At 44.2% G+C, this 18,616-nt stretch overlaps 1 protein-coding gene across 1 annotated transcript in view; it reads right to left on the reverse strand.

Annotated features, from left to right (window-relative positions):
* Positions 1-1,243: 1,243 nt before the first annotated feature.
* Positions 1,244-18,616, reverse strand: part of RNASEH1 (ribonuclease H1) — a 38,516-nt gene continuing 21,143 nt past the window's right edge. Inside the window, exons 7-10 of the mRNA XM_085847973.1 lie at positions 17,314-17,368; positions 11,647-11,731; positions 11,360-11,484; positions 1,244-2,468 (exon numbers count right to left, since the gene is read on the reverse strand). Of these exons, the coding sequence (XP_085704099.1) occupies positions 2,385-2,468; positions 11,360-11,484; positions 11,647-11,731; positions 17,314-17,368 (349 nt within the window). The 3' untranslated portion in view covers positions 1,244-2,384. The remainder of the gene's footprint in view (positions 2,469-11,359; positions 11,485-11,646; positions 11,732-17,313; positions 17,369-18,616) is intronic.

The following is an 18,616-nucleotide window of genomic DNA, read 5'->3' on the forward strand; positions in this document are numbered from 1 at the left end:
GATTCGTAGCTACGATATAGAGGCATTCGATAATACAAGTGAGGAACGTGGAAAAAACCAAAACAAACAAACAAAAAAAAAAACTTAGTTTATAAATCGTTGCAGTATGTTCCAAGTCAAGGCATGTTTAAGCAGGCTGGCAGCTTCAGGCCCCAGCAACATAACCCAGGATATGCTTTAAGACCCCAGAGAGCGAAGTGGTCGAGGATGCGCCCGATAATGGGTATAATTAAATAAGACCATTAATTATGTTATGGCTGGAGTGGTGGGCTTGGGATCTGAGGGTCCTGAGTTCAAATCTCACTAAGCTGTTGAATTAATACCAGGTGGGGTTGACAATGCCGGTCATCCTTCTGAGGTTGGCAAAATGAGTGCCATCTTGCTGGTATCCTATGTCGGAGTGGCAACCCATCCAGGATTGTGTCCCATAGCCAAGGAGACTGCTAAGGCAGCACCAATGCTCTGCACAGAGTATGGTCCCAATGGATGGATGGATTATCTTCAAAAGGGGTGTTTTAATTAACCCAAACACCCAATTTTCACTCTTGCAGTTCCTCGGAGATTTCTCAGTATGCATGCAAAGTTTCAGGATGCTAGTTTTCATGGTTTTGTAATTATGGAACACACACATACTTATTAGTAAAGAGTAAATTTCCATTATGTATCAATGTTACCTTCCCTACAACCCTCACATACACAGAAATGATGGACTCATGACATCGGACAGAGAGGACAAAGCTTCCTTGACATTAATAACCTAAATGTAAAAAATATATATATTCAAAATAAGAGCAAGACTCCACAATCCTTCTGCTCAATATAAAATGTCATTCATGACTCATCGTTTTCATTAAATATGAGACTGGAACGGCACTCAGTAAAGCGAATACCTTCACCAGCCTGAACAGTTTACGTTTTGTAGCCCATTGTTCGGTCGGATCTGGATCCGGATCTTCATAAATAATCAAACCAATTCGTCCTCGTCACACACCCAAACTGTCTACCAAATTTTGTCCAAATCCGTTAATAACTTAAGATATCCTGCTCACAGACAAACAGACAGGGGCGAAAGCATAACCTCTGTCCACCTTAAGTTGTGGAGGAGGTTGTTGTTGCCATTTCGTATGCAGCCCGTGGCTGCTGGTTGCATCATTCCTGGAAGCATGGCTGTGCCGCTGATGCAGTACCCATTACCAGTAAGCTGGTACTCATGTTGTTGACCTCAGAAGAATGCCAGGATGAGTCAAACCCAGCTGGTGTTATTTAATGGATTGAAAGGAGCTCAAACTGAGACCATAAGATATTAAGCCAGCCACCTTAACCATGAAAGCAAACACCAGGCATGGTTGTGGAGGTAAAATCTGTTTCTGCAGCACAGGCGCCCTCCACTGCAAAAAACGAGAACTACCAGTGAACGGACCAAAACGCTTTGCCAATTTTTATATTATATTATATATATATATATATATATATATATATATATATATATATATATATATATATATATATATATATATATCCCTTACTTCCTGGAACCACTAAAACAAAAAGAATTTGTCCAACCTCACGTAACATTTCACTTCCAAAAAAAAAAAAAATAACATTTCCTTTAATTACAAGCAATTGCAGAATGTAGTCCTCACAGGAAATTGGAAAGAGAATTACAGAGGCTTCCATCAATGATGAAACAAAAACTGAGATATTTATGCCCACGAGTAAATAAAAAAAACAATAAACAAATGGTTGAACGGGTTGGAGAGCAGGATAAAACAGATCCTTCATTCAACATAATTAACACTTTAGGGTTGTATAAACTCCAGTACTTTCCAAACATGGGAATCAAATCGTAAAGTTGAATATTCAAAGATCCAACTAAATTGGGAGAATACTATGTACACCCTCATTAGCATTACACAATATAAAGAGATTGATGGTAAATAGATAAATTATTCCACAAATAAAACGATGACAGCCGTTCATGAGCAGAATCCAGGAAACGAGCACGTGGGTTTGGAGGACGTCCGTTAAAGATTCCATGAAACTGATGCATGGATTTGAGAATGGAATGGACACAACACAATAACGTGAAAACGTAAGGCTGTAAACTGGTTCAAATCCAGAATTCACAAGCTGGCCGCCCAAACATTTTGTTTTAAACACAATGAGCTGTTACAAGTCTGTGCTTTCATTATATTGACCGATAGGTTTAGTAAAACCTTCAAAAAAAAATAACAATAATAATAATTCACCACACACATGACCAGGCTGTGGGAAATACAATCACCAAACTTCCCAGGTGCCATATTCCGTGGTTCAAGCTCATGATTCATGGGAATAACATGAAATGACAATGCAACAAGAAGGTAACAATGGGAAATGCCTGGCTATAAGCGCTTTGTGGAACCAGCTTTAGCCAGTTTGTCAGCCTCCTCATTGCCAGGATAACCGGAATGCCCAGGGACATGAATCTGAAGCACACAAAATACAAGGAAATCAGATACTGGTTCAGGCCGTTCAGCCCATCATGCCTGCGCCACATCAAGACCACACTAATTTATCAACACAAGATCCAAGGAAGAAACTACAAAATTATTTATTTATTTTTAATAAAGTGTTTGTGTGGTTTTAAAAAGTAAATAAATTAATAAATTTCCTCAGGGGAGGGGGCATGGCTTGGTTACAAAAAAAACCCCCACCAACAGCACTCCATACACAGGCACACAATTACGCATCAATGCTTAAGCTATCTAAAAGTCCTGCCAACATCCTTAAACCCCTCTATCTCCATAATTTCCAGGTACCTATCGAATTCTAATTTTAACTTATCAACTGTTTCTGCTGCCACGACCTTTCCAGGGAGACCATTCCATGCATTAACTACTCTTTCAGTAAAAGTGCCCTGCTTTGCTCCCGTCTTTACGCTCAGGCCCCTGGTCCTCTCACTGTCTACTCTGTTGAATAATTCATATGCACGTATTTTATCGAGACCTTTCATTATCTTAAACATCTCCATCATACCTCCTCGTAACCGCCTCCTTTCTAGTGAATAAAGCCCTGTCTCCTTCAGCCGCTCCTCATGGCTGACTCTAGTGAGGCCCGGAATCAATCTCGTAGCACTACGCTGAACACTCACATTGGCATCTATGTCCTTCCTGAGTTGTGGTGCCCAAAACTGCACACAATATTCTAGATGTGGTCTCACTAAATTCCTGCACAATGTTAACACCACCTATTTTGATTTATAACTGATCCCCCTCCTAATACAAAATAAAACACTATTTTATTTGCTTTAGCCAAAGCTGCCTGGCATTGTGCTGCCTGCTTAAATCCCATATCGATTACCAGCCCCAGATCCTTCTCCTGTGTGACACGCTCCAAAATTACCCCTTGCATCCTGTAATCTCTATTTTCATTGTTCTTTCTGATCCCCAACACCTTACACTTGCTCAGGTTAAATTCCATCTGCCAATCTTTTGCCCAATCGATACAAGTATCAATACTTTCCTGTATCTGATCACCACCCTCTGTGCTATCCACCTTACCTCCAAGCTTTGTGTCTTCTGCAAATTTGGAAAGCCTACTCCTCACTCCATTATCCAAATCATCGATGTAAATAATGAATAGTAATGGTCCGAGTCTTGATCCCTGAGGTACCCCGCTTCTTACATCCTCCCACTCAGAGCCACTCTTTGTTTCCTACCACTAAGCCAGTTTGCAATCCAATTAACTGCCTGACCAGCCACTCCACAAGCCCTCACTTTGGCTAACAACCTCCGATGTGTACCTTATCAAATGCCTTCTTAAAGTCTAGATACACTATGTCCACTGCCTTTCCCTCATCCACCCAATGAGACTGCTTCAGAGAACTCAAAAATATTTGTGAAACAGGAACTACCTTTGGTAAAACCATGCTGACTACCTTTAATTAATTTGTATTTATTTAAATGGTTCCTCATCTGGTCCTTAATTAATGTCTCCAACACCTTCCCGCCAACTGAAGTCAAACTAACAGGTCTATAGTTTCCCAATTCTTCTCTGGAAGATCCTTTCTTAAATAATGGTGTTACATTTGCTACTCTCCAATCCTCCGGTACCTGTCCTGACTCCAGGGAACTGTTGAAAATATCCGTTAACATATCGCTTACCTGCTCAGTCACCTCCCTCAATACTCTTGATTGCATACTATCTGGTTGCCTTATGTACTCTTAGATTACTGAGCTGTTCCTTTACTTCCTCCACTCCAACCTGGATCTTCTGTAAAAGCCCTTCCTCAACTCCTCGATAGATACTCTCAGCTATTGGCAATTCTCCTGACTGTTGTTGTGTAAAAGTTGAAGAAAAACACCTGTTTAATAAGATGCCTTACCCTACTATCCTGAACAGAGTCTTTGCATACACAATGTTATGGTCACTTGCTCCTAAATGCTCCCCAACATCCACCTCCTCCACCATATTGGGATCGTTGCTTTAAAGGAGGTCTAACACTGCAATCCCCCTCATGGGCTTATCTATAAACTGGGTTAAAAAGCAATCCTAGACTAAAACTAGGAAATCATCTGCTCTGCCCTTTCCCTGTTATTACACCCAATCTATCCCTGGCAAGTTAAAATCCCCCATAATCAACACTCTTCCCTTATCACATGCCCTTTTGAATTATTCATGTACTCCTTACTCCTCTTCCTTCCCACCTGGAGCCCGATAAAAGCATCCTTCCAGTATCTTACTGTTTTTACAATCTCTAATCTCTACCCACATAGAATCCTCAACATTTATTCCTTCCTTAATGTCACCTCTTTCTCTTGATACAATGCTGTCTTTACCCAGATTGCCACTCCTCCTCCTTTTCTCTCCTTCCTATTACACTGATACACCTTGTTGCCTTATAATCCTGTCCTCCAGTTACTCTCCTCCTCAAACCTTGTCCCACTCACTGCAACTACATCATACTCCTCACTATCCACTTTGGCTTCAAGCTCTTCCATCATATTATTTAAACTTCTGGCATTGGTATAGATTATGTTAAACTTTTCCCTTCCTGAAATTCTATTTTCTTGCCTGGCCTTACTAATCACAATTTTATCATCAGTTCCTTCCTTAATAGCTTAAGCACCCTCCACTGACCTGAAAAGCCTGAATTCCTTCCTCAATTACCACTGCAAACCTTGCTGTACCCTTTCTATTTAACATACGGCCGTCATTCCGGAAACACTCCCTTTGTCCCCTGAATGATTCCCACTGTTTCTTAAATGTAAAGCCTTCCTCCAGACACCATTCTTCCAACCATTGGTTGACATCTATCACTCTGCTCATAATTTCTATATCGTTTCCTAATCTTGTGAGAATCCCAGAAAACATGACCTTACAACCCTTATCATTCAGCCACTTACCCAATATCCTGTATCTATTTTTCAAAACCTCTGAGTAAACTTTCGACATCATTCGCACACAGGTGTACCACAACCAACTTCTTCCTGCCGTGACCCGATACAATATCGTTTACCCTTCCTTCAATGTCGACTTCCGGTTCCGGGTTTGGAGTGACGAGAGGTCTCCTTCCGGGCTCCCTGCTGACGTTCTCAAAGTTAAGTTTCCGGTCGTTATTTGTCCCGTTTTAACTGTTTAATTTTCTCACCTACATGTTACTGTGTGTTCCTAGTTTGGTTTTGCTTCAAAAATCGTGCTATTTTGTGAGTATTTTTGTCGACGTTCTTACCTGGTGTTTGAGGCCTAGGCTTGAGGCCTGCCGGTTCCACTCGGTGTTCGATAGTTTTTTTTTTTTTTTTTTCTCCCCATTACCTTCAATTTCTATCCTCCCCATTACCTTCAATTTTCATCCTCACCACTTTCCAAACATCCCCCATTCTCCCAACTAATCTCTTTCTTATCTCAAAAAAAAAAAAAAAAAAATACCCAACAACAACAACACGCTCACGTTCTCCCTATTCTGCTTCTTGTTCTTCCTCTTAACTTCCTCCTCGTCTCCTTCCTCGATTTTTTTTTACACTTCCATTACCTAATCTGTTGAATGCTCTCAAACATTAATATTAAGAACAAAAACGATCTTATAATGCTTCATCTTCCTCTCTCACACGTGTGGTACTCTTTACTGTTTCATAATGCACTACTCTTCTGCTATTTTAACAGACTGCTCTCATTTCGAGCTCTCCTTCATTCCTTGCATAAAAAATCCAACTATTACAGCGCTTCTTCTCTCCATTCTCTGAATTCGCCTTCATTGCATCCATCAAGAATTGTGTTAAATCGCATCTCTGACCTTAAACTTTTAAAAACCACAATTTGCCATGGATGTTTGCTTTCCATCAACCATTCTTTTTTCCAACTTCAGTGCCAACTCACCCCCCTCACCCCTCACTCTCACTCTCAAAGCAACCATCCCACTCTTCTCCTTCCAAGCCTCCCTCTCACCTCTCTCAAAAATTCCCCCCTCACCTTTCTCCCACTTTTCATCCGCCTCACTCATCCTTCTCAAAGTTGCCCCCCTCCACTGCCCTCTCACCTCCATCTCTTCACTCCACCTCCTCAAATCCTCAACTGCCTTCTTCCTTGTCTCATGTCCCCCTCTCCCCCAGCACCACAGAGCCTTTTCTCCTCCTCATTCGGCCCCTCCCCTCGCAATTCTGCAATACCCCACACTCTTTCAACAACCCTCCTTACCTCCCCCCCTCGTCCCTTGTTCTACCCTCCCCCTCCACCTCCTGCACCCAAAGCCTCCTCCCCTACCTCTTCATTAAAAGTGTGGACCTCAAATATCCGGGGCCTTCGCTCAAACCTTTCAGATCTTTCCATACAGGTTGCCACTGACAAACCAGACATTATTTGCCTAACAGAAACTTTCCTCTCCCAAGACGTGTCTGACTCTCAAGTATCTCTCCCCGGTTACTCCCTCTTACGGTATGACAGACCTGAGCCTCGTCCTGGTGGAGGTGTTGCTCTCTTCATCAAAGACTCTATTCCTCACTCTCCATGCACTGCTCTCACTCCCGCACACCCCCAGGAATACCTCTGGCTTCGGCTTCCCCTCCACTCCCACCTCATGTTTATATGTGTACTGTACCGTCCACCGAACAGTGATGACTCCTTCTACACCTCACGATCCGAAAACATGGACCATCTTCTATCCTCTCATCCAAACTCTCTCTCTTCCTCTTATGTGGTGACTTCAATTGTCATCATGCCAGTTGGCTAGGTGTGGGTACCTCTCTCACCTGCCATGGCACCTCAGCAAAAGCTTTCTGCGACTCATTAGGACTGACTCAATCAGTCAACTTCCCGACCCGGATCTCAAGCAATGGTACTCCATCTCTTCTGGATCTGATTTTGACAAATTTCCCTGACAATATCTGCTGCTCTTCCTTCGCTCCAATCGGTTCTTCTGACCACATCCTTGTCAAACTGGACATCTCTCTGGCTGTTATCAGAGAACCACCTCACCGCCGTCGAGTCTGGCATTTCACTCAAGCCGACTGGCAGGGTCTCCGAGCAGCTATCAAACTTACAGACTGGTCTCCTATCACTACTTTCTCAAACATCAACTCATCCTGGGAATTCTTTCAAAGAAACTTGCTCTCCCTCATGCACAGATTTATCCCCTCTCGTGTTCAGTTGTCCTACCCTTCCTACCGCCCTTGGTTTACTGAAGCTTGTGGCGAGGCAGTTGTCCTGAAACAACTTGCCTTTGCCTCATGGAAAGCAAACCCAACTGAGGGCAATCTCAGTTCTTTCCACAAAGCTCAGAACAAGTGTGTATCTACCCTCAGAAGAGCCAGAAAACAACATCTTTCTCATCTCAAGTCTGAACTCTCAAACCTCTCTCCCTCCTCAAAATCCTGTTGGCGTTTAATCAAATCTGTTTCTGGTGTATGTTCCCCCTCCATCCCCTCCCTTACCTCAAATGGCCGCACTGCTGATTCCACACGTGATAAAGCTGAATGTCTAAACTCGGTGTTTGCAGCTAAATCTTGTGTCCTAAACCCATCACTTTCTCTACCCACTTTACCCAGTCGCACCCAACTGTCCCTGGACTCTGTATCCTTTTCTCCTGACAAGGTGGAGAGCTTGCTTTCAAACCTCGAGTCAGATTCTGCAACCGGTCCAGACGGCATCAGCCCACGTCTGCTCTTCTCAAAACCTCAAAGCCTGCTCTTCTGCTCTTGCTCACCCTCTCTCTGTTCTATTCACTCTCTCATTTGCCCAAGGCCATCTGCCATCTGCTTGGAAATCTGCTAACATCACTGCCCTGCATAAAAAAGGTGCAAAAACAGATCCCTGCAACTACAGACCAATCAGCCTTCTCCCAATCATCAGCAAGGTTATGGAATCCATCATCGCTTCAGACATGAAATCCTTCCTCTTCTCCAATGGCTTGATTTCCAATCATCAATTTGGTTTCAGACCTGGTCACTCTACCCTGGATATGCTGCTTCTGCTCTCTCATCAATGGATGGAGGTCCTCAATGCCAGACAGGAAATCTGAGCCGTATCCCTGGACATATCACGTGCTGTTGACACAGTCTGGCACCCTGCACTACTCACCAAACTCTCTTCCCATGGTATTCAAGGCCATCTCCACTCATGGCTCGCAGACTTCCTCTCCTGTCGCAGTCAACGTGTGGCCCTAAATGGAGTTCTTTCATCCCCTCTTCCTGTGCAGGCTGGAGTTCCTCAAGGTAGCGTTCTAGGCCCTGTTCTTTTTCTGGTTTTCATCAATGATCTCTCCGACTCTCTGGAAAATCCTCTATTTCTCTTTGCCGACGAATCCACCCTCTGCTGTACCATCTGTTATCCCTCAGACCGGCAAGCAGCAGCTTCTTCGCTCACTGCAGATCTGGATAAAATCACAAACTGGTCCAACACGTGGAACATGTCTTTCAATCCAGACAAATCTCACACTCTCACTATGTCTCTTCAAAAGGACCGTTTAGAAAACCCCCCCATCCACTTTCTCAACAATCCTCTGGAAGAAGTCTTTTCTTTCAAGCTTCTAGGTCTCACTATCTGCCATGACCTTTCCTGGGAAAATCACATTTCCAACCTCGCCTCAAAAGCCAGTCGCCGACTGGGAATCCTCCGTCGTGCAAAGTCCTTCCTCGGCCCTCTTGAGCTCTTGACCACTTACAAAGCTTTTGTCCGTAGCCTGATGGAGTACTGCTCTCCCCTCTGGGCTGGTGCTCCTGCCTCCCACCTTTCTCGGCTTCACGCTGTCGAAACCAAGGCATTTAAGATCATCGGCATCTCCCGCAATGAAGCTGAGTCTTTGGGCCTCTCACTCAATCACCGCAGGTTGGTCGGTGGTCTTTCTGTCTTCTACCGACTCCTCTCCAGCCTTGCCCCCCCTGCTCTCTCTGCGATTTGTCCCCACCACATTTGCACAGGGCGCTCAAGGTCCGCCAACAACCTCCTTCTGGTAAAACTACCAAAATCACGAATCACTGCTCATCTTCACTCTTTCATTCCTCTTTTTTCCCACCTTTGGAATAAACTTCCTCACTCTGTTCTTTCCCATTCTTCCCTTCAGGCTTTCAAAACAGCTGTTCACCACCACCTCTTATCTTCCCCCATCCAAATCCTCGATCTTTTCTACCCCCGATAATCCACCAAGGCCCACTTCCTTCAATTCTCCTGCTTTCCTTCCTGAAAGTCCCTGTAATGTCCATCTCCTCTTCGCCATGTTCCCCGTCCCATCCCCATCCCTCTCCCTTCCACAGTTCACCTAATGTGTTTGTTCCCCACTGTTTTGTCCCTTCCACTCCCACCCCTCTTGTCTCATGCCCCCTTGCTGTGAGTTGTGTGTTGGCTCTCATACGAGCCTCGAGAATGTATACAAAAAAAAAAAAAAAAAATGTCCCTAACTCCCGCTCCTTCAAAACTACACAGAATTCTATGTCACCAATCCTTCCTGCAGAATGAACAATCCACATATTTAATAATCTCATCACCACAAAAACTGTCTCCCATACCTCATTTCTATTTCTGCACCTCCACCACTGCCTGCACCCGCTACACCCATACCACTGCCTGCACCCGCTGCACCTCCACCACTGCCTGCACCCACTACACCTCCACCAATGCCTGCCCCAGCTGCACTTCCACCACTGCCTGCCCCCGCTGCACCGTCACCACTTCTAATATCCTCAGCAACCTCACTCCACAACCCTAACTGTACTGTATGGGCGTAGCCCGAGTCGCGGTTGGTGGTGGTCACGTGGTTGGGGCTTCATATGTCACGACTCGCCCACAGGGGACTTGTAGTACCAGTCGGCGTCAGAAGCAGCATGGACTGTCATTAGCAGTGGCCTGTAGGTCGTGTGCCTGTAGAGTGCATCAAGTACGTAATAAAGCGGAGCTACGGGCATCCGACACCCACACTCTCGCTCGTGGCAATAAAGCAGGGTTGTGCTATCCCCTGGCTCATGTCTGCCTCAGCGCACCTCTATCACGACATTACACTAACCAACTATTATCTACAAAATTCTCACATTCTGCTACTTGCTGCAAATTATCTATCCGTTCCTTCAACCTCGTAATGACTATCCTCAAGTGGGCTATTTCCTCACACTTCCGAAAACATTAAGAACCCTCTGCTTCCCCTATTGTTGATGTGACCCCCATTGAGCAACTGTGGCCAAAGTAAAAACAAAATGGGATGCTCATGGTGCTCCCAAGATTTATTCCTACAATTCTGCATTCAACTGTCCCAATAACATGGTGTCATAATATTACGAGCTAAGATTTAAGCTGACAATATGTAATTCATAGTTTTCACATTGAGGGATGAGAAACTGCAGCATTCTGCACTTTAAAATTGCCACAATAACATAGCTGTAGCATGAGCACAAATTAAGAGGCTTTGCGGTTCAGCTATTCCATGAGCCTACATCCTTCTATCAGAAAAAAAAAAAGAGGAAGAAAAATCACCATCTAAATTCATCCCCCATCCAAAACCATGAACTTCTCTGTCCCCATTACCTCCTCTTCCCCCCACAACTCCATACCCCCACCCCCCAAGCCCACCTAAATTTCCAGTTCCTTCCTGAGAGTTTGCTTCTGTATCCATATTGTCCACCATGTACATCCTCCCATACCCTTCATTCCTCCCCAGAAACTTTATTTGTCCAAGTCTCCCACCATTTTGTCTTTCAATTCTGCTGTGGGTGTCATATCCATATCTGTCTCCCTCTCCTTTTGTTCTGTTGCACCCTGATCCGTTCAGTGTTCCTGCTCTTCCACAAGCCTGGACTCTACAAATTAAAAAAAATAAATAAATAGGAGAAGTGGAGGAGGAAGAAAAGAGGAAGCGGAAGGAGAATCAAAGTGATGAGTTAAGAGGAATGATCCTTACCCAATTGACATCAATCTTCTGGCAAAGTTCATCCAGTCGCTCAAAGTCTTGGCGGTTAATGACCGGATTACCTGTGCTGAGTTTCCATTCACAACGCTTCCATTTTTGTACCCACTTGGTAATACCTGCCAAAGGAATGCAAGAAAAAACAAAAATGTGAGAAGTGGTAAGAGTGGAATGGCCTTACAAAGATATAGCTTGGGAAATAATTTTAAAAGGAACCCAGTGAAGCAGTCATGTAGTCTTGGGGATAAGAAGGAAAAGAGAGGCCCGTGACGTGCCCTCACCGTTAATGGTGAACTTGCTGTCCGTGTACACGACCAGCTTACTGAAATTTGACCTCGTCGCTTGCTCCAAGGCCCGACAAGCTGCCTGTAAAAACAATCCCAGCAAGAGGAGCAGTGGCTGATGGCCAAATTTATTTACAAGTTCACCAAAGCCACTTTGCAAAGTGGAATCACAAGTAGAGTTGTAAGTTTGTGCTATCCACAAAAACAAGGTCTGATGGCATTATAAGACCATCCCAGTCAGTATTAATGTTTCAGTGTTTAAGAAGTAGCACTACATTCAATTTTTTTTCTTTACAAGTACCCCTGAACTGGACAAAGTCACATGTCACAAACTCCAGAATGGCTACGATTTCGTTTCCTTTCCCTTCAAACCATTGGAGCAATCTTGGCCTTAAACTGAAAAGTACAGTTCACAGCTGGAGTGCACATCTTGAACACAATACACCGGAATACGAGTTCCCTGATAAGAAACTGACGCAGGAGGTAATTTGGCCCACCAAGTCTGTGGCATGGTTGTTTGTCTGTGCTCTATCCTTTTTAAATGCTGAACGTCAAGCAAGGAAGCAGCACGCAGCATTTTAAAAGTCTTTGGTACGACTCGGCCGGGGTTTGAACCACCGACCTCCCAGACTCAGTGTGGCTGCACAAATCATTACACCACCAAGTCTGGTCAAACTCTTTTTGCAATAAGGTGCAATTTATTGTCTTGTTAATGTTCCCATCTGAACCCCAGGCTCATGATGTCGAGGACCCAGGTTCAAATCCCATATATCATCTGAACGTACACTGATGTCGACTGAAGTCTATAGTCTCCACGTGACTGAGGAACAAGCTCCAGGACGAGCCTTAGATAAACGTAAAGAAAATTGTTTTCATGCATTCTTTGATTTTATGGTAAAGTTGCTTATACTAGTACGTGCCCATAAAGAAAAAAAAACTTTCAAACCGCGAGCAAGAAACAACCACACAGGCCGTTTCTTCGCTCTCGCGTGCCCAGAAGTTCGCATATCGCAGTTACGATTATTCACAATTTCGTTTTAATGGCCAATTATTCAATTAGCGCCAGCATATTTTGCCTTTTAGCAATGTCGTCACAAGGAAAAACAGAAAGAGAAGAGAAGAGAGAAAAAAAAAACGTTAGTGCAAAAAAAAAAAAAAAAAATTCCTGGTTCGGAGCATACCAGCTCACTCTGATGTACCGAAATTTATGCACCGTCTAATATGAAAACGATCATAACTTGGGGGATTGTGTTTATCTATAAATGCGCATAAGAAATCGAGAAATTATTAGAATACACGAAGTCATCACTCTCCGGAAGCCCGTACGTTGTAACCCGTAATGGGGAACGCGGCTGAGGTTCCCTTCCCCCATCGGCCATGCCCACGCAGCAACGTGTCTTGTCATTGGTTGGTAAATAAATGGCCATAACTTGGGAAACACTTGTCCGATTAATATCAAACCTTGAAAAGGCACATCCTCAGGTCCCCAGCAATATATCTGGTAAGTTTCAATTAGATCGGACCAGTGGTTGTCGAGAAACAGCGGTCACAGACACACAGACACAGAGATTGCTGGAATTATAGATAGATTATCAAAAAGTAATGAAAACAATGTGTGGAAAGCAACTTTACTACTCGTGACGAACTGTAGTCTTCATGATGGTGGTGAATAATTTGAGCCCCTGAGAAGTAAACTGGGCTATCCCACATGCAGGTCCAAACTAAAGGCCCGGTCACACCTTGACGTTTTAGCCAGCGATGGCAACGTGTTAAAATTTATGTAAAACGCTGGCTTACGTTGAACTTTTGATGTTTTTTTTTAAAGATTCGGATGTATTCATAGCGACTTGGTCTTATGTATAACGCATTGGTAACTACACAGAACGTTTCATTGTGTTATAGATAACTTATACCAACGAATGCTGAACCTGTTGTCGGCCTACACAACCGATGCCCAACGATAGTCTAATTTCGGCATAGCGCGTTGCACGCATCGCCGACGATGTCGTGACGTAGCCTATTAAAAGGCTGACGCACAACGATTCAAATCATAACTGCCGTAGAAATGGAAGGGTCAAAATCGCGGTCACACCTTGGCGATCTTGCCAGCGTATGCCGACGTAACAAAAAGTGTCTAAAACGTTGGGGCACGTCGAATACGGTATGGGTAAGTTTGGTATGCGCGAGTAGAACGCTAAATACGCTATCATACGTCGTAGTAAGTAGAGTACGTCAAGAAATTTTGAACATGTTCAAAATTTTTGGACGTACTCGGCGTATGACACACGTTCGCATGCGATGGGGATAAGTTGTACACACGATATGTGGACGCTTACACACGTCCACAAAGGCTACTTATAAGCTACTCATAAGTCGAAACATGTCGCGGTAATGTCTTTTTTACGCGAAACTTATTTCTAACTTATGTTTGACGTGCTTTGAACCAATTCTTTACGTCGTCCCAACACACATCGACGTATGTAGACGTATTCCAATGACGTCTTCCGGTCGACAAAAAAAAAAAAAATGAATGTGTTTCTAGATTACAACTGCCATATAAAGACGTGTTCCCAGCGGTTCTGGGAATTGGTATATAAACATGGTGTTCATAAAAGGGGAACCCAACAGTGTTATCGAGTTCCTTTTTGAGTCGATGTCCATGTCAGCAGTAACAGTATCAGTATCAGTATTAGTAGTAGTTTGTTCATGTTGGCAGTAGTAGGTGGGTGTGAGGGGGAGGGTGTGGGTTATGATGGATCGTCCTTGCGTCCGCGTGTCCACGGGTAGGTTCATAGGCTGCCACTCAACGATTTAAATGGCTGCATCTCCACTATTGAAAGTAGACGCTTGCGCTCAACAATTTCAATTTTTTTACACTCAACGACTTTTAAACGGTACCACTCAGCTAGTTTCATTGTTTACAATGAACGATTTAAATTGCTGTCACTCGCCTTTGTTTTTTTTTTTGTTTTTGTTTTTTTTGACGCTGGGGTTTGGAAATTTGAAGCGTTTCTTCTGAACGTGTTAAAACGCTCAAACTCGACTATTTTAAATAGATGCTGCCGATGGACAATTGGAATCATAGCCAAGCTAGACATCGAAGTGTGAACATCCTCGTCATGCCGAAGAAAAGTTTGAAGAATGCTGCAAATAAGTGTCCTGGCCGTGGCCGTGGACGCTGACGCAAGGACGATCCATTATACCGACGTCTTTCAGCCTATGAGTAACTTAAAAGTAACGTCTGTCGACGTGTGGCAACGATCGCGTAACGTGCCAACAACACGTTAATCATAGGTTAGAAATAAGTTTCGGGTACTCTAAACATTACCTCGGCGTGTCTCAACTTATGATTAACTTACAAGTAGCGTGTGTTGACGTCTGTCAACGATCGCAGACCGTGCATACAACTTGTGGCCAGCGTAGCGGAACGTGTGAGTCATACGCCGGCATACGTCGTGAAATTTCAAGCGTGAAAAAAATTTGAGGACAACCGAAAAGTACAACGTTTAAAGCCAACGTACAACGACGTATGGCAACGTACTACGACGTATGCCAGCATGCTCTCAATGTTATCAAAACTTACCCATAACGTATTCAACGTGTGCCAGCGTTTTAGAAAAAAAATTAAAAAATCGGCATACGTTGGCTAAAACGTCAAGGTGTGACCGGGCCTTAAGTGAAGTGGACCAAAGTAATTTTACCCAAGGCCAGTACGTACACCTTTGGAGGTAATGCAACTTTTCACGAAATGTTTGAGGCAGTCACTGTTTTTTTTGTTTAATGAGAGTTGAACGACACTATAAATAGAAACCTGACTTTTAAACTCTTTTCCTCAGAACTTAACATGTTAAGTATGTTGGTTAGCCAAGATTACTTATCAGCGGCTCATACACAATTTTGAATAACTGCCAGGAGTGAGCCACAACATGACAAAAAGATGCGCTTGGCCTCTTTGGTGCTCCACTCTCAGCACTTAGCTCATGATGCTGGGATCCCAAGTTCAGGCCCAGTCCTCCACCTGATATATTGTTGCGGAAATGGGTCCTTAGTGGGTTATTAAATTTAGGATTAGCCCAGATCCCCCCTTAAATGCATGTTTAGCCAGGTTGTTTGGTAATCGGACGTTACATGTGTGTCGGTAGGTGTAGCAGGCGGTCCAATGTTCATACAGTGGTGGTGTACTGAGAGGCGCCTTCTTTTTCCTTCCCCCCTCCTAACCAGCCCCCACCCAGCGCCCTGAAAGAGTCAGTCAACAAGACGTGCCAGCAACTCATTGGCGGAGAGCTGCTGCAAACTCGAACGATGGACCAATCACGTGTCCCCGGAAGTTGTCCGAAAAGCCTGCCCCGAAAGGCTAGACGAACTGGTTTGTCCTGTCTGCAATCGGCTTTATGAGGAGCGACTTGACCAGCTATTCCTCCTTGGCCATGGATCCAGCCTGCAGGTCATCCCCAGGTTCATCCTGAATCCAACCACAAAGCCTCTGATTGTCCTTACTCCCTGCACATCTCAACCACGTCTTTTCATCCCATCGATCCACCTGCAGAGTCCAACACCCAGATTTGGCATAATCTGGTGTACAGGCCAGGCCTGGATTTGCATACGGGACCTTGGAAAAAACCAGCTGGAACACACCATAGGTCTGACTGTCTTGTGCCGTCGACCTCACAGAGGCTGGACGCACTGAGGCTGCGTGTGCAATCGGTGCCGATAGGAGTACGTCACCGCCATCTTGCCACACTGCATGCTCGGGCTGGGTGCTCGAATCCGGCGACATCGGCTTGTCACGAGCCGCATTCATGCCTTACACACCTTTCCTCTCGTCCATTAGGCACCACCAAGTACTCCGTGTCTTGTATGCATGTTGTCCAGGCCCCAAGGTTTATTTTGCTAGGGCCCCCCTGCAAAACCCCTATCCGTAGCTCCCTAGATAAGGACGGGTTATAGATGAACGATAAAGTTATCGTGAATGCTTTGCTTGTGTCGTGTTCCTCGATGTTTCCCCATTAAATCTGGCTGATTCATACGAAATTTGCCGCCCTGAATTTATTCGTGTCGCGCTGAAGAACAATCGCTCGATTTTGATTTAAAACTAAACTGGCTACGGACAGCGGCAGACTTCGCTCGGTCTCTGATCAAACCCAGTCTGTAGCCGGGGTGTATATCACCAACTGGCAAGGCACCGGGTACTTTGGTATCGTGATCTGAGGCGCGTGACCTGAGACCTGTGCCGAACTTGCCGGCGATATAACCCCCCGAGACGGCGGTGCTGTTAAGTGCCGCCGATTCAACAACAATATGTACAGTACAAGCTCATCCATAAGCTGTTTTTGGTTTTGAATTATTTTTCCAATTATGCTTAATCAGAAAATTGCTGAACAGTTGCTCTTTGTTGTCATAAATGGCTGCTCACAAGAAACATTCTAACTACCAAGGGAATTTGTTTATAGGGCAAAAGCTGATGCTCAGACAGGAACTACACTGATATTGAAAGCAGTGCAACCTGGCATCAAGGAGTGTCCAAGAAGACCAGACCACTAGATTCCCACACTTTATGCAGGAATTTGTAATCTGTTCAGAGTGCCAGCAATAACTGTGTTGGTAGCCAATTATAAGGTTCGGTGTGAAAAACTCAGCCATTCTGAAATAATCAAAGATACTCACAATAATCTCAGCGCGTTGGTTTGTCTGTCGTCCCGCTAACTTCTCACTCAGATTCCTGCCAGACAGCAAACCGGGCATACAAACTGATGAGGATGAAGAAGTGAAAAAGCATAAAATTGCAAAATGTTTGTTTACAGAGAATGGAAGAAAGGACAGTGGAGATGTTTTTGTTTTTTTCTGGGAGTTCATATATATTCTGCCCACTTTCATGCACCTTTATTTACCAATCCTATCTTGTGATTAATTTACCAAATTTAGCTGAAACGGTAATGATGAAGTTAGTCTGGTCAAAGATGGAAGTTTCACAATTACGACTTGTGCCGCGCCGTAGGCAGAGTGCCTGAGTAGTGCGATGATCCCATCTGTTTGTGTGGCATAACTGGGCCAGAGAACAGCGAGAATCGCAAAATTTGGCACAGAGCTTCATATTGAGAATGTCTGGTGCAGGTTTAACTTTGAGCTCACAAGGAAAGACAAAAAAGGAAATTTACTGCAGGACTATAGTTATTCACATCATGGCCATCGGCAGGCTCATGAGTATTGGATAATTGTGTTTGTATGTGTAATATGAATCTCAGTGCCAATCTTGGGGATTCTAGCTGCTCATATCATCGAGTTATTCTTATGACAAACAGACAAACATAAAGACATGTTGGATCACAATAATGACAAGCTGAGCAGAGATGGGAAGCACATCAGAGGGAGGTGCTGACTCATGCCGTTGTTTCTCTTCTAAGAAGTCAGGGTTGCTTGGTCAATTTCCCCCAAATTTTGCATACGTACTCGAGGTGCCCAAGGGCACAAAATGAAATTGTCCCCTATCCCCCTGCCCCGGTAGCAGGAAGCTAATATTTACTCCCTCAGTGTGGTCTTGGAAAGTAACAGATGGTCGCAAGAAATAAACTGGGAGCAGATGGTCGAGTAAGAGTACAGAGTCTGACATGACAAGGGCACTCGGTGGAGCGCATACCTCTGCCACATAATGCCTGATCCACGAGAACATATTGGGCCCAATACATTTTTGAAATATAATGCTATACAGTTCTACATCGTTTTTGGCCTTCTCTCTCAATGGAGAAGAATCACTTTACAAATTAAATAATCCTTGTATCCAGATCCGGATCTTCACCAAAATCGAATAATTCGTCCTTGCCACACACCCAACATGTCCACCAAGTTTCTTCCGAATCCATCCACAAGTTTTTGAGATATCGTGATATGTATCGGTTTAGCACCACCTCTGAATGGTGAGGAATCACTTAAAATTTTCTCGTAGTCGAATCTGTATCCGGATCTTCACCAA

Source organism: Eptatretus burgeri, chromosome 11, assembly GCF_056783735.1.
Source record: "Eptatretus burgeri isolate ZD-2024b chromosome 11, Ebu_testis_v1, whole genome shotgun sequence".
Lineage (NCBI taxonomy): Eukaryota > Metazoa > Chordata > Myxini > Myxiniformes > Myxinidae > Eptatretus > Eptatretus burgeri.